The sequence below is a fragment of the Oncorhynchus kisutch genome, linkage group LG16, assembly GCF_002021735.2.
Source record: "Oncorhynchus kisutch isolate 150728-3 linkage group LG16, Okis_V2, whole genome shotgun sequence".
Taxonomy (NCBI): Eukaryota; Metazoa; Chordata; class Actinopteri; order Salmoniformes; family Salmonidae; genus Oncorhynchus; species Oncorhynchus kisutch.
Window position 1 is genome coordinate 26,020,356 of NC_034189.2, and position 23,936 is coordinate 26,044,291.

At 42.0% G+C, this 23,936-nt stretch overlaps 1 protein-coding gene across 4 annotated transcripts; it reads left to right on the forward strand.

Annotated features, from left to right (window-relative positions):
* Window positions 1-7,703: 7,703 nt before the first annotated feature.
* On the forward strand, window positions 7,704-22,504 carry LOC109906540 (NXPE family member 3). Of its 4 annotated transcripts, none has more exons than XM_020504281.2 (6): window positions 7,704-7,820; window positions 16,452-16,563; window positions 16,677-17,440; window positions 17,601-17,671; window positions 17,762-17,983; window positions 21,568-22,504. In XM_020504281.2, the coding sequence occupies exons 2-6, from the start codon at window positions 16,471-16,473 to the stop codon at window positions 22,116-22,118; spliced, it is 1,701 nt and encodes a 566-aa protein (XP_020359870.1). In that variant the 5' UTR covers window positions 7,704-7,820; window positions 16,452-16,470; the 3' UTR covers window positions 22,119-22,504. The 4 variants fall into 4 exon arrangements, with proteins under 4 accessions (XP_020359870.1, XP_031647968.1, XP_020359868.1 ...); XM_031792108.1 differs by having other exon boundaries at window positions 7,767-7,820; window positions 16,431-16,563; XM_020504279.2 differs by lacking the exon at window positions 7,704-7,820 and adding an exon at window positions 9,749-10,055.
* The last annotated feature ends 1,432 nt before the right edge of the window (window positions 22,505-23,936 follow it).

Below are 23,936 nucleotides of genomic sequence, written 5' to 3' on the forward strand. Positions count from 1 at the left end.
CAGACCAACACCTCACGAAGCTTCTCCTCTAAGCTGAGATCTTGAAACTGAGATGTCTTTTGATTGTTCTCAAAACAAGGTCTGGGCATTCTGCAAAATTGAAGCATTTTATTTTCAGAGGACCCATGGCTTTCGACCTTCGTCTCTCCCGAGCCCGTACGGGAGCTGTAGCGATGAGACAAGATAGTAACTACTAACAAATGGATACCACGAAAAGGGGGTAAAGTTAAAAATAAAATTAAAAAAGTACAAGACTGTGACAGACAATCCAGTCAGAGGCACTCAGTAGTTATTTTGGTCTGTCTTCGCCTAAAGGATTCTGTTGCTTTATCAGGTAAGAGAGGACTACAGATGGTGTTCATGCATGTATCAACAAGAAATATAAATGTAAAGTTAAAATAAGAAAGCATATCTTAGAAAAGTTATGTAGCCTCTTTATTCATTTTTCCATTTTTGGACTTACAAATGAATTATATATAAACATTAATTCTTGAGGAATATAACTGATAAATGTATCATGGGGGGAATTCCGACCTGAGTTAAGAACTAGTAAATGGAATGGAATTCCCTTTTCATGCACTTTTCTCTCTCCGGACCTTGAACTTAAGCATAAGAATAGCATGCTATTCACTAGCTATTTGTTGGCAGTGGAGATCACGTCACTGCCTGTATTTATTTCACCTTTATTTAACCAGGTAGGCTAGTTGAGAACAAGTTCTCATTTACAACTGCGACCTGGCCAAGATAAAGCAAAGCAGTGTGAACAGACAACAACACAGAGGGGATGGGGATGAGGTAGGGAAATTGGGTGGGCTATTTACCGATGGACTATGTACAGCTGCAGCGATCAGTTAGCTGCTCAGATAGCAAATGTTTAAAGTTGGTGAGGGAGATAAAAGTCTCCAACTTCAGCGATTTTTGCAATTTGTTCCAGTCACAGGCAGCAGAGAACTGGAAGGAAAGGCGGCCAAATGAGGTGTTGGCTTTAGGGATGATCAGTGAGACACACCTGCTGGAGCGCGTGCTACAGGTGGGTGTTGCAATCGTGACCAGTGAAGGTGTGGCGGATGTGTGTCTACAGATATACATTCATCTGAATTTGAATTTACAGGTGAGGAAATGTTGCGAGATATATACAGTGGTGCAAAAAAGTATTTTTAAGTTCTCCCACTTAAAAAGATGAGAGGCCTGTAATTTTCAGTAATTTTCATCATAGGTACACTTCAACTATGACAGACAAAATGAGAGAAAAAAATCCAGAAAATCACATTGGAGGATTTTTTATGAATTTATTTGCAAATTATGGTGGAAAATAAGTATTTGGTCAATAACAAAAGTTTATCTCAATACTTTGTTATATACCCTTTGTTGGCAATGACAGAGGTCAAACGTTTTCTGTAAGTCTTCACAAGGTTTTCACACACTGTTGCTGGTATTTTGGGCCATTCCTCCATGCAGTTCGCCTCTAGAGCAGTAATGTTTTGGGGCTGTTGCTGGGCAACACGGACTTTCAACTCCCTCCAAAGATTTTCTATGGGGTTGAGACCTGGAGACTGGCTAGGCCACTCCAGGACCTTGAAATGCTTCTTACTAAGCCACTCCTTCATTGCCCGGGCGGTGTGTTTGGGATCATTGTCATGCTGAAAGACCCAGCCACGTTCTATCTTCAATGCCCTTGCTGATGGAAGGAGGTTTTCACTCAAAATCTGACGATACCCCATTCATTCTTTCCTTTACACGGATCAGACGTCCTGGTTCCTTTGCAGAAAAACAGCCCCAAAGCATGATGTTTCCACCCCCATGCTTAACAGTAGGTATGGTGTTCTTTGGATGCAACTCAGCATTCTTTGTCCTCCAAACACGACGAGTTGAGTTTTTACCAAAAAGTTATATTTTGGTTTCATCTGACCATATGACATTCTCCCAATCTTCTTCTGGATCATCCAAATGCTCTCTAGCAACCTTCAGACGGGCCTGGACATGTACTGGCTTAAGCAGGGGGACACGTCTGGCACTGCAGGATTTGAGTCCCTGGCGGCGTAGTGTGTTACTGATGGTAGGCTTTGTTACTTTGGTCCCAGCTCTCTGCAGGTCATTCACTAGGTCCCCCCGTGTGGTTCTAGGATTTTTGCTCACGGTTCTTGTGATCATTTTGACCCCACAGGGTGAGATCTTGCGTGGAGCCCCAGATCGAGGGAGATTATCAGTGGTCTTGTATGTCTTCCATTTCCTAATAATTGCTCCCACAGTTGATGTCTTCAAACCAAGCTGCTTACCTGTTGCAGATTCAGTCTTCCCAGCCTGGTGCAGGTCTACAATATTGTTTCTGGTGTCCTTTGACAGCTCTTTGGTCTTGGCCATAGTGGAGTTTGGAGTGTGACTGTTTGAGGTTGTGGACAGGTGTCTTTTATACTGATAAGTTCAAACAGGTGCCATTAATACAGGTAACAATTGGAGGACAGATGAGCCTCTTAAAGAAGAAGTTACAGGTCTGTGAGAGCCAGAAATCTTGCTTGTTCGTAGGTGACCAAATACTTATTTTCCACCATAATTTGCAAATGCATTCATTAAAAATCCTACAATGGGATTTTCTGGATTTCTTTTCTCATTTTGCCTGTCATAGTTGAAGTGTACCTATGATGAAAATTACAGGCCTATCTCATCTTTTTAAGTGGGAGAACTTGCACAATTGGTGGCTGACTAAATACTTTTTTGCCCCACTGTACGTATGTTACAGAAGCCACAATTACACCTTGCATAAACATGGTTGTCGCCATCGTGATCAAGATTTGATCACTATCTGATCGAGATTTGTTGTCTACACTTAATTAAATATGTCTCTTCTCTGCCCACTTCGTCCGTATTTGGACCATTTCCTGGTCCCTACCCGTATGCAAATTAATCGAAACTGCCTTGGACCTCCCGTTATGACCCAAGCTGTGTAAATCAACAGAAAACAGCACACTTTTATAGACAATAGTTTTATACTCTCATCATTACAGCCTACTTTTGTTATCCAACGAATTAAGACTGGGCGCAATAGGCTACTGTCCCGATAACCTCAACCTGTCCACAGCCATTCAAATAAATATTCAGTGAATCTCTCCCATCCCTAAAAAGGTCACCACATCTGGATATGTGTATAAAATACAATTATTGCACAGTATAAATAAAAAGGACACTTGGGTCCTAATGTACACGGTAAAAACAGTTAGTTAAAGAGTAGGATACAAATTGCATCTCTGAACGGCGCAACATATTATCCAAACATGTCTGGACAGGGTTGTTCTTTACGCATGGATGTTTACATACGTTGTCTTTATATTATTGTAATCATGTATTCTAAATAACCTTTAGTATAGGACAAATCATTGATCATTGATCATTCGCTAATGGAACCTCAATAATTCTGATAAGCAAGACGAGTGGTCAATTTCTGAAAATGCATGGATAAAAGCAGCAAATACAATATTTTGTTAAGTGTTAGTTTGGTCTTCGTCCCCATGCCTCTACATGGCACGCCGTAATTTGGGACGTAATAAAGAAAAACGATTACACATTCCTGCTCCTGTCTTCCCGAATCATTTATACCAGCTGTGACAAACTGTCTTTGGGACATCAACCTAGTCAAAATACAAAACCCAGTTGTTTAACTTGCTCATCAGCTCAATGTTCCACATAATGTAAACAGGTTAAGTGTTTAGATTACCTTAATCTCAAATTGTATTTTTTTTTTTTTTTTTAAACAGCCGTCAATCATTACTCATCATCCATATCTTCAAGGGGAAATGGGAGCTCATCCAGAGTTGGCATCTAACTGTTTCACCATCCTCTGGAGGAGGAGAAAACAAGATAGCTGCTGAAATCTTATCAGCCAGAGAGGCACAGATCTCCTTACAGCTTGTTAATAACATTTCCCAGGGAAGAGAAGGAGAATACATGTTATAACAGTTTCACACCAACCTTGCTAAGAATGGGATTGGGGCAAGGTTAGCCCAAGGTACAATCTAGTGTCTCTCCTCACATATTTAGGGCACAGCTCTGTCTCTAGAAGCCTTGCCTTTTCAAATCATAATTATTGAAATATTATCCAACCCAAATTTAGAATGACAGTCCTTAGTGCTTCACGTTGCTTCTATCACTTTAATTTAAGACCCTCACTTTTCTCATCCCTTGTGGTAATGACAGATTGGTATTTCAATGGATTCTTAGTCTAAATTACTATACATTATGCAGTGTGCAGATCTCCACAATCAACCAGATACACCAAATAAACCATTTTGGACCAGCCTAAATCAATTATGGCACAGGTGACCACCCCCCTCAGTCCCCGGTACTCATCCTTCCTGGTGTTTCTTCATGTTTTTCTTTTTCAGATAGTGTTTCAGTTTGTCCTTTTAATGGCACATGTTCAAAGTGGATGGCCCTTGATAATGTCTCTCACATTTCCTTTACGGTCATTATGTCTTTGTCCATTTTCCTACCAGTACTCCAGCAGCATGAGAGACATTTGGACTGGATCTCTCTCCATGCTCACTCCACATGCATCCATGTGTACTCCTGAGAGAAAAAAACATGAGAGAAAAGGCAGTTGAACGCTTCGACTGCTGTGTACAGGTTGCTGGCTCAGACTCAGGTCTCACGGTAGAAGTGGTGAAGGATACTGAACACCATTTTCAGCCAGATAGAGGGGGTGTTGAGGTTCACACTGTTCATCTGCCAAATTATCTGCCATGCAACTAGATACCATCTGTGGTCACCTCGCAATAACCTCGAAAGAGAGGACAGACCAGACAGTTTAGGTAGGACACTTGTAATTCAGGAAATCTGGACTTCTAAGGCAAATGTCTTAGAGAATAACAACACACATTTGAAACCCCCACTCAAATTGGCTTATACTCCCCTAACATCTTGACGATCTCACTGCGGCATTACAGGTCAGGGAGTCAGAGGGCTAATCCTTAGGGAGAAATCCCAACCATCGAGCAGACCCAATTTAATGAGATGTATTATTGAAGCAGGACAAAAACAAACAAATTAGAATAAATCAAATTAAATTTTCTCTTGATAATGCCATACGGAAATACTTGTATCCAATAAGGTAATGGTAAAATAGACTAGAGACAGGTCTCTCTCTCTCTGTCCTTTTCATGGTCTGAATCACACATTATTGATAAATTATAAACTTTTTAATTAGTTGTTTTTAGATCATTTTTTATGGGCTATGTATTTTGTCTTCCTAGTAAGGGTGATCTGGCCTCACTAGGAAGTCAAAACAGAGGTCAGAGGTCAGTCAGCCCTATTAAGTGAGTGTTTGTTTTCCTGGAGCTCAGACATAATTTAAAGATATTTCAAAATGTTGTGTATACATTGGGCTTTTCAGTACATGTCTTCTAATCAACAGAATGTACATATGTGTAACGTGTGTGCTGAGAGTCGGGAAGAACGTTCAGGGACTGAGTGTTTTAATAAAAAAATGAACTAAATACAAAACAAGAAACACAAACAACACACAGACATGACACTGGAACAGAAACAATGATGCCTAGGGAAGGAACCAAAGGGAGTGACACATGTATATAGGGCAGGTAATCAAGGAGGTGATGTGGAGTCCAGGTGAGTGTCATGAGGCGGGTAATGATGGTGACAGTGCCATAACGAACGGCCTGGTGACCTAGAGGCCGGAGAGGGCCATATGTGCCACCAAAACTCTGTACACTCATTTGTGTACAACATAATTTCTAACCCGTGAAATACTAAAACCAAATAAAAAGACCCCACACTTCTAAATCAAACAGAGTATTAACCACTAAACCAACTCAATGCACCATAGTACACGTCAATCAGGAGCCCTCTGTAGTGACGCCTCAAGCACTGCGATACAGTTCCTTAGACCACTGATTGAAATTTAAAGACAATGTTCCCGCCTTCGCGGCGACTGCATTCACAGTAAACTAAATCGGAAATGACCTTTACATTTACAGTGGGGCAAAAAAGTATTTTGTCAGCCACCAATTGTGCAAGTTCTCCCACTTAAAAAGATGAGAGAGGTCTGGAATTCTCAACATAGATACGCTCCTCTGTCCTCCACTCGTTACCTGTATTAATGGCACCTGTTTGAACTTGTTATCAGTATAAAAGACACCTGTCCACAACCTCAAACAGTCACACTCCAAACTCCACTATGGCCAAGACCAAAGAGCTGTCAAAGGACACCAGAAACAAAATTCTAGACCTACACCCGGCTGGGAAGACTGAATCTGCAATAGGTAAGCAGCTTGGTTTGAAGACATCAACTGTGGGAGCAATTATTAGGAAAAGGAAGACATACAAGACCACTGATTATCTCCCTCGATCTGGGGCTCCACGCAAGATCTCACCCCGTGGGGTCAAAATGATCACAAGAACGGTGAGCAAAAATCCCAGAACCACACAGGGGGACCAAGTGAATGACCTGCAGAGAGCTTGGACCAAAGTAACAAAGCCTACCATCCGTAACACACTACGCCGCCAGGGACTCAAATCCTGCAGTGCCAGACGTGTCCCCCTGCTTAAGCCAGTACATGTCCAGGCCCGTCTGAAGTTTGCTAGAGAGCATTTGGATGATCCAGAAGAAGATTGGGAGAATGTCATATGGTCAGATGAAACCAAAATATAACTTTTTGGTAAAAACTCAACTCGTCGTGTTTGGAGGACAAAGAATGCTGAGTTGCATCCAAAGAACACCATACCTACCGTGAAGCATGGGGGTGGAAACATCATGCTTTAGGGCTGTTTTTCTGCAAAGGGACCAGGACGACTGATCCGTGTAAAGGAAAGAATGAATGGGGCCATGTATCGTGAGATTTTGAGTGAAAACCTCCTTCCATCAGCAGGGGCATTGAAGATGAAACGTGGCTGGGTCTTTCAGCATGACAATGATCCCAAACACACCGCCCGGGCAACAAAGGAGTGGCTTCGTAAGAAGCATTTCAAGGTCCTGGAGTGGCCTAGACAGTCTCCAGATCTCAACCCCATAGAAACTCTTTGGAGGGAGTTGAAAGTTCGTGTTGCCCAGCAACAGCCCCAAAACATCACTTCTCTAGAGGAGATCGGCATGGAGGAATGGGCCAAAATACCAGCAACAGTGTGTGAAAACCTTGTGAAGACTTACAGAAAACGTTTGACCTCTGTCATTGCCAACAAAGGGTATATAACAAAGTATTGAGATAAACTTTTATTATTGACCAAATACTTATTTTCCACCATAATTTGCAAATAAATTCATAAAAAATCCTCCAATGTGATTTTCTGGATTTTTTTCCTAATTTTGTCTGTCATAGTTGAAGTGTACCTATGATGAAAATTACAGGCCTCTCATCTTTTTAAGTGGGAGAACTTGCATAATTGGTGGCTGACTAAATACTTTTTTGCCCCACTGTATATCGCAGAATCTGTTTAGTGTTACATATTGAATAGAGCCTTTGGTTAAGGGTTAATAAGCAATAACCCAGAGAGGTTAACGTTAGAGTTGCGGGACAAACTTACCACATGCAGTTGGGCTGAAACATAAACCATGGCTTTCCTTAAAACATTTCTGACCACAGATGTTATGCATATTGACAATTATGCATGTGAGAACATTTGGGAATACATGTTTAGGATACTTCCTCTTTGCAAATTATACCCAAAATATTTTTTTGGACTTCGTCCCCATTTGTCAAACAACATAATCTACTAGATAAGGGTAACTGATCTTGTTAGCTATTGGTGGCACGGCTTAGTTTAACAAAACCAAAGTACTGATTGCACTTTCTCCTTGTCCATAGAGTGTATTTAAGGTAAGGAAACAAATGTATTGAAAATGAAATACAGAAATATCTCTCTTTGTGTATTAACCTCTCTTTTGTTTGAGCACCTCCATAGCACTTTTTCATCACCTGTGAGTATTGTTTTGGTTATGGTGTTTGTTTGTTTGCTGGTGGGAAAAGGAGAAACCAAGACAAGTCGCCCATGGGCATACACTACCCGTAGGTAGACTTTGTTAAATACACTAGTTAGAACTGGGTGGACCACCCACTGTATTTTTGGTTAGTTAGCTATTGTTAAAGTAGGCTAGTCTAGCTTAGGGGTGTTTCTGAATACTTATTGTTTCTTTCCTTCAGCTCAGCCCCTTTTCCTGCTCTCCCCCCCATTACCGTGTGTTTACAAATAAACCTTGAGTTTGACGGTAGATTTCAGTTGTCGTAGGTATTTCGTTCTCACTTTTACTTTGTCACTATTAGAATTTGCATGAGTTATGTTACAGGTCTCATTACCACCCCCCCCACCCTAAAAGGGTCTTTGTCGTCTCAAAAGCTTCCTTTCAACATTCTGTTTCAGACTAGGACAAAATTAGTTACGCAAAATACGGACATATGTCTTGTTGACCTACCATACTACCATCGTGAGTCAACCTCAGTATCTCTTGTCGAAGTGTAACTGGAACGACCATTTGAGATACTGGGACTATCATCTTGCCCAGAAGTGGCACGTGAACGCCAAGGGGGAACTAACACTCATGGGGAAAGAGAACTCTCTGAAAGATGCCTAGCAATAACTGGGCCCTAAGACACCCACCATAAGCGCCCACTAAATTTGGCCAAGAAGAGGCAATTTCAGGCCGAGATGGAAATACACTTTCACTGTAAACTCAAACAACCTAAACTAGACATAGGATGGTACAAACTATAATGGACCAATATGTTTAAATAAATCATCTTTGAGGACTAACAATCACCAAAATAAAAGACAGACAGGGTGAATTGAAAATTCCCCAAAACGATGAATTGAGCAGTATTGGTTTTGAAATGTATATATGTTAGAGCAAAAGAACACAGCATTAACCATGGCAAAATGTACATAACTGCAAGAAATTTGCTTTAAAACTTCAACATTTTCTCTCAGCTCCATGTCAAAATGTGTAGAATTGCAGGAAATTATCTTTAAAATTCTAAAATGTATCTACACCGACGACATGGGGGCCTCTATGTTCTCAAAAATCCTGCCACCTAAACACTTTTTTATCCAGAAAAAAAACCCTGTTATAATTTGGCAAGCTGAGCTTGATTAGCTGAGCACCTTCCTAATGTTGGGACCACATCCAGGAGCAGAGCCTAAACGACAATACTAAATTATCATTCACATGTTATGTTCAATGAAATGTGATGTCAACCGAATAGATGTTCTCATGACAGAACTGTATTTTGGGTTAAGCTCACGGTGCATTAGAAGTTATTCTTCAAGAATAAATGAGTTAGCTGTATATCACTAGATGAAATTAACATTCAATAGCAGAAAATCTTCCAGATTGTTTCAGAAAATGCCCATACAGTCACTACCTCAAAAAAGCCAACAAGTTCGTTTTAATTACACTCATATGGCAGTCAGTACTAACTGAAATCCATGAGTGTAACAGGAATTTCCAGGTGAACCAAAAAGGAGAGCAGTCGTTCATAAAGTCAATTCATTCAATCTTCTTTACAAGTTTTTTTGCAAACAGGGAGAATATCATTCAGCACAGAAGCAGAGAGAAATGTCTACTTCGTCTTCTCTAGATCAGACCCTTATATTCTAATCACACTGCACCAAATGTTCTGTAAACACTGACCTTAGAGGCGTGTAGGATGTAAAATCAAGACAGTGATGTCATTACCTGGAAGTGATTGGAAGGCAAGCATTTCGCTACACCCACAATAACATCTGCTAAATATGTGCATGTGACCAATGAAATTTGATTTGATCGCAGGTAAAATAAAACAGTAGTGTGTGCTTTGCCCAGTCTGGCGACAGCCAAATCAACAGGTAGTTTAATCTTTACATTCAAGTCTAGAGACCTGCTCTCACACTTAACTAGTACCCTCATTGGATATGATTGCGCCTTTCCACCTTCCAATCAACACCATTCGGTTGTTCTACTATTACATTTCCGCATTAGTATTTAAATTCAACAAGTAAAAGATTGCAGCAGACAACCCAGTCAGTCGGTAGCGTTCTTTTGGTTCGTCTTCGCGATAAGGATTCTTTGGCTAAATGAGGTAACAGAGGACTACACATGGTACATTACAAGAAATATAAATGGAAGGTTGCTCAGCCATTTCCTGGTTGTATGGATTGTTAACGGTTTGCGTGGATTCAGTTTGTCACAAAACAAGTATAGTGTAGAGAATCATTGTGCAATTTAAACGGCTGTGAAATATCTGTTCAATAACCAAAAATGATGTATAGTGTAACTGGTATGTATAGCCTCTTTTAAAGGGAAAATGTCACCCAAATTACAAACAAACCACTATCTCCAAATGTTAACTTCTTATTATCTGTGTGTGCCCAAAATTCAATGTAAATCAGTATCCCACAAATTAGCATGTTTCGTGTCCAAATTATACCAACATTTCTAAAAATGGATTGTGTTGCTCAATAATGTTCATTGTGAGATGATTTCAACATGAAACATGAAGGGTTGGGCTCAAATTTACCCTAGCTGCCTATCCTACCCAATGATAATGTATAGTGCATTTGGAAAGTATTCAGACCCCTTGACTTTTTTTCCACATACATTACAGCCTTATTCTAAAATGCATTAAATACAAAAAAATACGAATCAATCTACACACAATACCCCATAATGATAAAGCAAGAACAGCTTTTAGAAATAAAAACAATTAAAAAGCAGAAATGCCTAATTTACATAAGTATTCAGACCCTTTGCTATGAGATTCAAAATTGAGCTCAGGTGCATCCTGTTTCCATTGACCATCATTGATGTTTCTACAACTTGATTAGAGTCCACCAATGGTAAATTCAATTTATTGGACATGATTTGGAAAGGCACACAGCTGTCAATATAAGGTCGCAGAGTTGACAGTGCATGTCAGTGCAAAAACCAAGCCATCAGGTCGAAGTAATTGTCTGTAGAGCTCCGAGACACGATTCTGTCTGCGGCAAAGATCTGGAGAAGGGTACCAAAACATTTCTGCAGCATTGAAGGTCCCCAAGAACACAGCGGCCGCCATCATTCTTAAATGGAAGCAGTTTGGAACCACCAACACTCTTCCGAGAGCTGGCTGCCCGGCCAAACTGAGCAATCGGAGGAGAAGGGCCTTGGTTAGGGAAGGGACCAATCACATTATCTGTTACTTTCTCACGGGAAACTTTCACTCTTGCACTGACATTGAGAAACAAAACATGCCAATTTGGAGAAAAGTTTTGGGGCGAGAATTAAGACTACTTTCGAGTAGTAAGACATGTATGTATAAATGCAACCGATACCATTAATAAGAAGGGGCTAGAAGCATCTTATGGTGAGCTACCAAGTGGCTAGGACAGGCAAGCCCCATACTATTGTGGAGGACTTAATTCTTTCTGCTGCCCCAGATATGGCTGGGACAATGCAGGGGGAAAAGGCAAATAAAACTACACCGACAATGCCTTCATCAAACAGCACTGCTTCACGATGCATCAGTGACATGGTAGGAGATGTTTTGAGACAATTACTGCTTCGCAATACAAGCCAGCGAATTCTATGCATTACAGCTGGATGAGTCAACAGACATGGCGGGCCTGGCACAGCTCCTGGTATATGTCCATTACATTTATGGGAGGTCAATTAAGGAAGACATTCTCTTCTGCAAACCACTGGAAACCAGGACAACAGGAGAGGCTATTTTTAAAGTACTAGACAGCTTTGTGACATCAAACAGACTTTTACAACATTCAGAAGTGTGCTGGTTATCAAGGAGCAAAGTATTGACACGTTTTTTAAAATTGAGAGACGAGCTTAAAGTTTTCTTTACTGACCACAATTTTCACTTGTCGAACCTCTTGCATGATGACGAGTTTCTCACACAACTGGCCTATCTGGGTGATGTTTTTTCTCGCCTGAATGATCTAAATCTAGGATTACTGGGACTCTCTGCAACTATATTCAATGTGCGGGACAAAATTGAGACTATGATTAAGAAGTTGGAGCTCTTCTCTGTCTGCATTAACATGGACAACTCACAGGTCTTTCCATCATTATAGGATTTTTTGTGTGTGCAAATGAACTCAAGCTTATGGACAATGTCAAATGTGATATAGCGAAGCACCTGAGTGAGCTGGGTGCGTAATTACGCAGGTACTTTCCCGAAATGGATGACACAAACAACTGGATTCGTTATCTCTTTCATGCCCTGCCTCCAGTCCACTTACCGATATCTGAACAAGAGAGCCTCATCGAAATTGCAACAAGTGGTTCTGTGAAAATTTGATTTAATCAGAAGCCACTGCCAGATTTCTGGATATGGCTGCGTTCAGAGTATCCTGCCTTGGCAAATCGCACTGTGACGACACTGATGCCCTTTGCAACCAAGTACCTATGTGAGAGTGGATTCTCGGCCATCACTAGCATGAAAACTAAATACATGCGCAGACTGTGTGTGGGAAATGATTTAAGACTCTCTCCAAGACAACCCAACATTTCAGAGTTCTGTGCATCCTTTCAAGCACACCTGCCTCATTAACCTGTGGTGAGTTATTCACCATTTTTGATGACCAAATAAGGTTTTATATGTAAGATGGCTAAAATAAAGAGCAAATTTATTGATTATTTTTATATTATTTTTGCCCTGGTCCTATAACAGCTTTGTCACTTCCCACCTGCCGGGTTGTGACCAAAACTCACACTCATTCTTATGTTTAATAAATGTATCGTATAGTGGGTGTGTGTGTGTGTGTGGCAGGCTTACAATGATGACAAAAAACATTTGAGAGTGCTCTGACCCTGGTGCTAGAGGGGGTACGCAGTTGTAGGTTGAATGTTTGAAGGGGTACGGGGCTATAAAGATTGGGAAGCACTGGCCTAGACTAAAAACTCAAGGAATGAGGTAACTCCTATTTCAAGAGAGAATAAATCAAATCAAATATTATTTGTCACATGCACCGAATACAATGAATACCATGAAATGCTTACTTACAAGTCAGCTGCTGCTACTCTCTGTTTATCATGTATGCATAGTCACTTTAACTATACATTCATGTACATACTACCTCAATTGGGCCGACCAACCAGTGCTACCGCACATTGGCTAACCGGGCTATCTGCATTGTGTCCCGCCACCCACCACCCACCAACCACACTTTTACGCTACTGCTACTCTCTATTCATCATATATGCATAGTCACTTTAATCATATCGACATGTACATACTACCTTAATCAGCTTGACTAACCGGTGTCGGTATGTAGCCTCGCTACTGTATGTAGCCTCGCTACTGTTATAGCCTGTCTTTTTACTGTTTTATTTCTTTACCTACCTATTGTTCACCTAATACCTTTTTTGCACTATTGGTTAGAGCCTGTAAGTAAGCATTTCCCTGTAATGTCTACACCTGTTGTATTCGGCGCACATGACAAATAAAATTTGACTTGATTTTTACCAAGAACGCAGTTAAGAAAAATAAGAGTTAAGAAAATATTTAGTAAATAAACTAAAGTAAGAAAGTAACACAATAAAATAGCAATAGCAAGGCTATATACAGGGGGTACCGGTACCGAGTCAATGTGAAGGGGTACAGGTTAGTCTAAGAAATTGAGGTTATATGTACATGTAGGTAGGGGTAAAGTGACTATGCATAGGTAATGAACAGTGAGTCACAGCAGTGTAAAAAAAAAAAACGGGGGGTCAATGCAAATAAGCCGGATATTTTGGTATTTTATTAGGATAATAATAATTTCCCATTAGCTGTTGCAAAAGCAGCAGCTACTCTTCCTGGGGTCCACACAAAACATGAAACATGAAATAATATAGAACATCAATAGACAAGAACAGCTCAAGGACAGAACTAAAGACTTGTTTTCAAAAGGCACACGTAGCCTACATATCAATGCATACACACAAACTATCTAGGACAAATAGGGGAGAAGCATTGTGCCGTGAGGTGACATTTGAAACCAGGTTTGCTGTTTATTTGAGCAACATGAGATGGAAGAAAGTTCCATGCAATAAGGGCTCTATATAATACTGTACGCTTTCTTGAATTTGTTCTGGACTTTGGAACTGTGAAAAGACCCCTGGTGGCATGTCTGGTGGGATAAGTGTGTGTGTCAGAGCTGTGTGTAAGTTGACTATGCAAACCATTTGGGATTTTCAACACATTGTTTCTTATAAAAATAAGAAGTGATGCAGTCAGTCTCTCTTCAACTCTTAGCCAAGAGAGACTGGCATGTATAGTATTTATATCAGCCCTCTGATTACAAGGAAGAGCTAAATGTGTCGCTCTGTTCTGGGCCAGCTGCAGATTAACTAGGTCATTCGTTGCAGCACTGGACCACACGACTGGACAATAATCAAGATTAGACAAAACTAGAGCATGCAGAACTTGCTTTTTGGAGTGTGGTGTCACGATCATTGAATCTATATGTTTTTACCATGACAGTTTCAATCTAAGGTAAAGCCAAGTGTCTCCTCAACTAGCTCAACAGCCACACCATTCATTACCAGATTCAGCTGAGGTCTAGAACTTAAGGCACGATTTGTACCAAATTTGATTAACTGTTCAGCAGGGGGTAGAAGATGTTAAGGAGCCTTTTGGACCTAGACTTGGCACTCTGATACTGCTTTCTGTGCGGTAGCAGAGAGAACAGTCTATGACAAGGGTGGCTGGAGTCTTTGACAATTTGTAGGGCCTTTCTCTGACACTGCCTTGTATAGAGGTCCTGGGTGGCAGGAAGCTTGGCCCCAGTGATGTACTTGGCCATATGCACTTCCCTCTGTAGCGCCTTGCGGTCGGAGGTTGAGCTGTTGCCATACCAGGTGGTGATGCATCCAGTAAGGACGCTCTCGATGGTGCAGCTGTAGAGGTTTTTGAGGATCAGAGGACCCATGCCAAATCTTTTCAGGTGTCCTGAGGGGCAATAGGCATTGTCGTGCCCTCTTCACAACTGTCTTGGTTGGTGATAGTTTGTTGGTGATGTGCACTAATGCATTTGAATGGGGGTGTGCTCGGCCCTCCTTTTCCTGTAGTCCACGATCATCTCCTTTGTCTTGATCACGTTGAGGGAGAGGTTGTTGTTCTGGCACCACACTGCCAGGTCTCTGACCTCCACCCTATAGGCTGTCTCATCGTTGTTGTTGTTCAGGCCTACCACCGTTGTGTCGTCTGCGATCTTAATGAAGGTGTTGGAGTCGTGCTTGGCCTCATAGTCGTGGGTGAACAGGGAGTACACGAGGGGACTAAGCATGCAACCCTGAGGGGCCTCTGTTTTGAGGATCAGTGGGTCAGATGTGTTGTTGCCTACCCTTACCACCTGGGATGGCCTGTCAGGAAATCCAGGATCAAGTTGCAGAGGGAGGTGTTTAGTCCCAGGGTCTTTAGCTTAGTGATGAGCTTTGAGGGCACTATGGTGTTGAACGCTAAGCTGTAGTCAATGAACAGCATTCTCACATAGGTATTCCTTTTGTCCAGGTGGGAAAGGGCAGTGTGGAGTGCAATAGAGATTGCGTCATCTGTGGATATGTTGTGGCGGTATGTGAATTGCAGTGGGTCTACGGTTTCTGGGATGATGGTGTTGATGTTAGCCATGACCAGCCTTTCAAAGCACTTCATGGCTACAGACGTGTGCCATGGCTATGTCCATGTAATCTGTGTCATCTTCCAGGTCTTTGTGCTTCTTTCTCAATGGACTGTAAATGGTGCTTACCTGTGTTCTCGACTCTTGCATTATTGTATTATTTTCCTGGGACACCTCCCGCCTCCCCCAACAGCAGCTAGAGTCTTGTGAAATCACAAGATAGTATTGTAGGAGAAAAAAAGATTTAATCAGCTAGTTTAACCGGTGTATGATCTGATTTGTTACAGCTTTCCTGCAAATTGAGTTGCTTGCAACTATGTTGTATTCGGATAGCTTCACGTAACACCCCAAGCAACTGATAAGCAATTCCTCGGCAACTTGGTTGCATCCAGTTGCAAAAACATCTACTTTGTGAAACTAGTTGTAAGCAACAGTCAATCAAAACAAATGCTTTTGTCACCTGATCCATAGCTGCCATTGCCGCAGGATCCGCAATCAAGTTGAATAGAGGAGACATTAGCCTAATGGGAGCTTTAAATAAATATTGTCATCGTGGACAGTCATGGTTTATGTACATGGTTTATTAGTCAATAAATGTTATTTTTCTGGTGAGGCTAGGTTGTTATAGTATTTTTTTTTACAAGAAGATCAACTTTTTTTCCTGCTCGCTTTCTTTCGAAATGGGTAAAGCAATAGTCACGTGGGAAAATATGACATTTTAGATTAAATTCTTAATCTGGTGTGCCTCGTCCAGATCAACATGAATTTGTATGGGGTCTAGTCTAGGTCTGATAAACTCACACCGTGTTTTGGGATATCAAATACAGATAAGGTCATTGGAGAAGCATGTTAACAGTTACCAGCTTCTATGTGTCCATATAAAGGGTACTGGAGACTGGGGCCATGTGGAAGTGCCTGTCCAAATATGTCTGCATCTTCCTCCTGCTGACCCTGTCAGGCATCTTCTTCCTGTTCCGCAACATCAGCATTCTAGAGGTGAGGAGGAAAGTGATCTTCCCCCAGTACAAGTCCAAGCTTACTTCCATCACAATCTACCTGTGTTACTCTATGACCTTCTCCCCCTCAGTGACCTCTACTCTCATCCACAGTGGAAGTTAGACCTATGCATCTGGGAACTATGCAGCAACCACTCAGAGGCCCCTACTCCCCTGGACCACAATCAAAGCTGTAACCACCTGAGCCAGGGCCAGGAGCGCACACCTGAGGAAGCTCTGGAGGAGCATTACCTCCTGGAGTCCATTGCCTGGCCCGAGCCTCCGCCCCAGCCCACGTATATACCCCTGGAACAGACCAGTGACCCTGCGCACAGCCATTTTGCAGTGCTGCCAGCAGTGGGTGGGAGAGAGTGGCACGTGGGGGACCAGCTGGAGTCTCTGGTCCTTATGAAAGATTTCCAGGGACATCCCAAGAGATATGGTGGGGACTTCTTGCTGGCTAGGCTGCACTCCCCAGAGCTGGGGGCGGGCGTTGCAGGACAGGTTTTGGACCACCAGAATGGGACCTACTCTGCCATGTTTCTGTTACTGTGGGAGGGGTCCGTACAAGTGGAGGTGACACTAGTTCATCCTAGTGAGGCAGTTGCTGTTCTACGAAACTTAAGTGAAGAACGGCCCAACCGGGTGCTTTACAAGAGCCTGTTCAAATGCGGATTACTCTCTGAGACCACAATGTGTAACCTTTGTCTGCCGACCAACCAGGAGCCGCTGTGCAATTACACAGACCCCCACACGGGTGAACCCTGGTACTGCTACAAGCCTAAGCAGCTGCTGAGCTGTGACACACGAATCAACCACTTCAAGGCAGGCTACCAGAAAGATCTGATAACCGACAAAGAAGCACTGCTCTTCCAGAGGTTAGAGGGGGGTAAAAAATAGTGTGTGTGGCAATGAGCGTATGTTTTACCTTAGACCTACGCAGCCTTTTCTCCAATAAACAATTACAGAATGTTGTTCAGGTGATTGTTAATGCTTGCGTTTAAACATTTTAAAATTATTATTTTACTTTTTTTTAAGTGGCGTAAACCTCAAAACATGTATTCGGGCTAAGGGGTCTGCCGGTGTCACTGTGCTGCCTAAGAAGACAGGTAGGAAAAATTGTTGCAGTGTGAAGACAAATCGGAGAGTGTATATAAAGTGATGGTAGCTGGTGCATCATGTTTCCTCTCTTATTTCAGACAAACCAAAGGTGGAAAGCAGCCATGCAAAGCCAGCGCCTGTCAGGACCACTCCCTCTGGGTATTACTTCCAAGGGTCATGGCAGTCCCTGGGTGATGTCGTGATGCGCCAGTTTAATGATCCAACTGCCATTACTCAGTGTTTGAAGGGCAAGGTGGTGTACATGTACGGAGACTCCACCGTTAGACAGTACTATGAGTTCCTCACCAACTTCTTGCCAGGTGAGTGCTGTTTGCCAAACCTATTACATCTCACACATTCTCTCTCTATAGATCAGTTTATACAGGGCTGTTGTGGAGCAGGTTGAGAGCTTCAAGTTCCTTGGTGACCACATCACTAATTACCTAACATGGTCCACACACACCCGCACAGTCATGAAGAGGGCACGGCAGCACCTCTTCCCCCTCGGGAGGTTGAAAAGATTTGGCATGGGCCCTCGGATCCTCAAAAAGTTCTACAACTGCACCATCGAGAGCATCTCGACTGGCTGCAACACCACATGGTATGTCAAATGTGGACAGCCCAGTACATCACTGTGGCCAAGGTCCCTGCCATCCAAGACCTCTATATCAGACTCCAACCACTCAAGCCATAGACTGTTCACTCTGCTACCACCCGGCAAACGGTACCGGAGCATGGGCTCTCGAACCAACAGACTCTGAGACAGCTTCTACCCCCAAGTCATCAGACTGCTAAATTTCCAGACTGCTAAATATTCAATTAATGGTGCCCTAGCTATCTGCACTAACCCTACGCACACGCACTAGACTATATGTGCAAACCATATACACACTCACTAGACTATATATACACACACACTACATTGACACTCCTAAACAAAACCAACACATTCACATGCACTACATGCGCACATAACACACACACGCAGACCGACATAACACATTACACACACACACACTCTCACACACACACTTTCCATAACCGTCCTTTGCTGCTGCTGCTCTGTTCTTTATTTTACTCATATTATTATCTATCCTGATGACTAGTCACTTTACCCTGCCTTCATGTATATACAGTTCAAGTCGGAAGTTTACATACACCTAGGTTGGAGTCATTAAAATTCGTTTTTCAACCACTTCACAAATTTCTTGTTAACAAACTATAGTTTTGGCAAGTCGGTGAGGACATCTACTTTGTGCATGACACAAGTATTTTTCCAACAATTGTTTACAGACAGATTATTTCACTTATAATTCACTGTATCACAATTCCAGTGGTTCAGAAGTTTACATACACTAAGTTGACTGTGTTTACATACACTAAGTTGACTGTGTTTACATACACTAAGTTGACTGTGTTTACATACACTAAGTTGACTGTGTTTACATACACTAAGTTGACTGTGCCTTTAAACAGCTCAGAAAAAAAAAATGTCTTTAGAAGCTTCTGATAGGCTAATTGACAAAATTTGAGTCAATTGGAGATGAACTTGTGGATGTATTTCAAGGCCTACCTTCAAACTCAGTGCCCCTTTGCTTGACATCATAGGAAAATCAAAAGAAATCAGCAAAGACCTCAGAAAAAAAGTATGGTTCATCCTGAAGGTACCACGTTCATCTGTACAGACAATAGTACGCAAGTATAAACACCATGGGACCACGCAGCCGTCATACCGCTCAGGAAGGAGACGCGTTCTGTCTCCTAGAGATGAATGCACTTTGGTGCGAAAAGTGCAAATCAATCCCAGATCAACAGCAAAGGACCTTTTGAAGATGCTAGAGGAAACAGGTACAAAAGTATCTATATACACAGTATCTATATCCTATATCAACATAACATGAAAGGTCGCTCCGCAAGGAAGAAGCCACTTCTCCAAAACCGCCATTAAAAAAAGCCAGACTACGGTTTGCAACTGCACATGGGGACAAAGCTTGTACTTTTTGGAGCAATGTCCTCTGGTCTGATGAAACAAAAATAGAACTGTTCTGCCATAATGCCCCTCGTTATGTATGGAGGTCAAATGGGGAGGCTTGCAAGCCGAAGAATAACATCCCCACCGTGAAGCACAGAGGTGGCACCATGTTGTGGGGGTGCTTTACTGCAGGAGGGACTGATGCACTTCACAAAATAGATGGCATTATGACAAAAGAAAATGATGTGGATATATTGAAGCAACATCTCAAGACATCAGTCAGGACTTTAAAGCTTGGTCGCAAATGGGTCTTCCAAATGAACAATGACCCCAAGCATACTTCCAATATTGTGGCAAAATGGCTTAAGGACAGCAAAGTCAAGGTATTGGCATGGCCATTACAAAGCCCTGACCTCAAACCTATAGAATATTTGTGTGCAGAACTGAAAAAGCGTGTGCGAGCAAGGAGGCCTACAAACCTGACTCAGTTACACCAGCTCTGTCAGGAGGAATGGGCCAAAATTCACCCAATTTATTGTGGGAAGATTGTGGAAGGCTACCCTAAACGTTTGACCCAATTTAAACAAAGTTGGAAGTTGGAAGTTTACATACACCTTAGCCAAATAAATTTAAACTCAGATTTTCACAATTCCTGACATTTAATCAGAGTAATAGTTCCCTGTCTTAAGTCAGTTAGGATCACCACTTTATTTTAAAAATGCGAAATGTCAGAATAATAGAAGAGAGAATTTATTTATTTCAGCTTTTATTTCTTTCATAACATTCCCAGTGGGTCAGACGTTTTACATACACTCAATTAGTATTTGGTAGCATTGCCTCTAAATTGTTCAACTTGGGTCAAACGTTTTAGGTAGCCTTCCACAAGCTTCCCACAATAAGTTGGTTGAATATTGTCCCTTTCCTCCTGACAGAGTTGGTGCCAGTGCAAAATTGAATAATTGAAAACATCATGGGCTACATAAAGGCCAAGGACTGAATTTAAACTGAACTACAAATGTACTGGGAATGTATGGGACAGAGTATGATGGAGTTGCAGAAGAAAAGCATGACAAGTGTATGGCCTAATTTTCCGCCAGTAGGCAACCTTTAGATCTAGCCAGAATGAAAGGTGGATGGGTGGTGATTAGTCTATTTCGGTTGCTGTATCAGATATGAAAATGATGCATTAGCATTGCAATCCTTTTAGATTTGATTCTGTTCTTTAATATTCTGTGAATATTTGAGCATTTTCCAGCTGCCAATCAAGTGCAGCAGATGTCCAAACTGATGCGTAAAAAGCGCATAGCTTTCTGCAAGCATGAGCGAGGGCCTTATCCAATATATTGCAGGCTTCAATATGAAGGCCTCTTTAAGATACCTTTTATATTTATACATGATTCCTTTATAAAGCCACTTGACTGACATGCTTCAGAGATGCAATTTGTATCCTACTCTTTAAATTAACCTGTTTCTGTTTTTACCGTGTACATTAGGACCCAAGTGTCCTTTTTATTTATACTGTGCAATAATTGCATTTTATACACATATCCAGATGTGGTGACCTTTTTAGGGATGGGAGAGATTCACTGAATATTTATTTGAATGGCTGTGGACAGGTTGAGGTTATCGGGACAGTAGCCTATTGCGCCCAGTCTTAATTAGTTGGATAACAAAAGTAGGCTGTAATGATGAGAGTATAAAACTATTGTCTATAAAAGTGTGCTGTTTTCTGTTGATTTACACAGCTTGGGTCATAACGGGAGGTCCAAGGCAGTTTCGATTAATTTGCATACAGGTAGGGACCAGGAAATCTGGTCCAAATCTCGATCAGATAGTGATCAAATCTTGATCGCGATGGCGACAACCATGTTTATGCAAGGTGTAATCGTTGCTTCTGTCACATACATTCATCTCACTCTCTCTCTGTCACAGAGTTGAAGGATTTCAACCTTCGAAGTCCAGTGAGGGCAGGGCCCTTCATGGCGGTGGACATCCCCCACAATATCCTGCTGAAGTACCGCAGCCATGGCCCCCCCATCACCTGGACCCCTCTCAGCATCAGTCAGCTGCGCTATGTAGCTAATGAGCTGGATGGCCTGGCCGGGGGCTCAGACACTGTTGTAGTCATCAGTGTTTGGGCCCATTTCTGTACCTTCCCTGTGCAGGTTTACATTCGTCGACTCCGCCACATTCGAAGGGCGGTTGTGCGGCTTCTGAACCGGGCTCCGGGGACTGTGGTAGTGGTGCGCTCGGCAAACCTCCGGGCCCAAAGCCTAGAAGAGACCCTCATCGTCAGTGACTGGTTTTCGGTTCAGTTGGATAAGGTGATCAAGGGCATGTTCAGGGGCCTGAATATCAAGTTAGTGGATGCCTGGGAGATGACCCTTGCCCACCACCTCCCACACAATATTCACCCGCACCCTCCGATCATTAAGAACATGATAAACACTATCCTCTCTCACATCTGCCCAGTGAAGAACTAGCAGAGAAATTACATTATTTCTGGCACAATTTACAAAATAACTAGCATAGGTGGAGCATTGTCCAACTAGGTTACATGATTCATCACTTGAGCCTGCTAAATTTTAACATCTACGAGCAAAAAGTATGTCTCTACGCAATTAAGAGTCTAAATAACAATGGCATCCCACTAGCATATCTAGTGACAGAAAGATCGCTTCAAATCAACATGTAGCTTTTGTCCAGGCTGCGCTCTCCAAATTCCAAAGATTGCAATTTATTGTACAATGAAATCGTTTTTTTTCTTACAGTTGTGGTTTTATTCTTTGTACTGTACCTCTGCTTTAAAAAAGAAAGGAATTCACTTTTCAATTAAAAAAAGCCATTTATGGGAATTTTTTCAAAGGTGTGTGTGAAACTGGTGATGTCAGTCTTTTTGTGCCCACTTTGGTTTTGGAGAAGTGTTTGACGGAAAGACACCAACCCAAGGGACACCTGCCCTCGGGGCTCAAAAGTTTTAATGATAAGGTTTCGTTTTAATGAAAAGGTTGTGTCCAAGGTTGTGTCCAAGTGCCCTACAGAAACAAGGGTGTGCAGATTTGTTTGCGTCATGGTTGCACCACTACTACAGCAGAAACGGCCTGCTTCTCACCCAACCAGGTCAACAATGTTTCTCTGGTAATATGGGTCAGATCATTTTTCTTCCTATAGCGAATCTCCAGGACCGCATTTTACATTCATAAACCATGTAGTGGGCTGTTCTAAAAACTACTCAAGTGTCGTTGACCATTTACACTTTGTTCAGTCATGTTACATCATTGGCTAGCTAGCTAACAACCTTGTAACTTTACAAGTATATCCAAACATTTCAGGGCACAGAAAGAAAGGAAATGGGATGGCTTCTTCAGGAGATCAATGATAATAGCAATGAATGCATGACAGGTCTCTTGTATGTCATCATTACAAACCTGACATTTTTAAGGAGACAGTGTACAATTTAATGTATGCTGAACAAATATATATATATATATATACCCAACATGTGAAGTGTTGGTTTCATGAGCTGAAATATAAGATCTCAGGAATGTTCCATACGCACAAAAAGCTTATTTCTCTCATGTTGTGTACACATTTGTTTACATACCGATTTAGTGAGAATTTCTCCTTTCCCAAGATAAGCCATCCACCTGACAGGTGTGGCATATCAAGAAACTAATTAAACAGCATGATCATTGTGCTGAGGACAAATGGCCACTCTAAAATGTGCAGTTTTGTCACACAACACAATGCCACAGATGTATCAAGTTTTGATGGAGCACGCAATTGGCATGCTGACTACAGGAATGTCCACCTGCGCTGTTGCCAGAGAATCTATTGTTCATTTCTCTACCATAAGCCGCCTCCAACGTCATTTTAGAGAATTTTTCAGTACGTCCAACTGGCCTACAACACAGACCATGTGTAATCACGCCAGCCCAGGACCTCCACATCCAGCTTCTTCACCTGCGGGATCATCTGAGACCAAACACCCGGACAGCTGATGAAACTGTGAGTTGGCACAACCGAAGAATTTCTGCACAAACTGCCAGGAACCGTCTCAGCCGAAGCTATGCTCTTCATGGATGAAACCCGGTTTCAGCTGTACTGGGCAGATGCCAGACAGTGTGTATGGCTTCGTGTGTGCTACAAGTGCTACCAATTTATTTATATATATGTTTTGGTTTTTGCCCTGCCTGCTCATCAATATTTTCTGTTGCGGTTGTTTTTCTAACATTCCTTTATTGCCTGGTCAGACTGGCAAAATATCAAATCAGATGGGGCTAGTCATAGTTCAAGTCTTT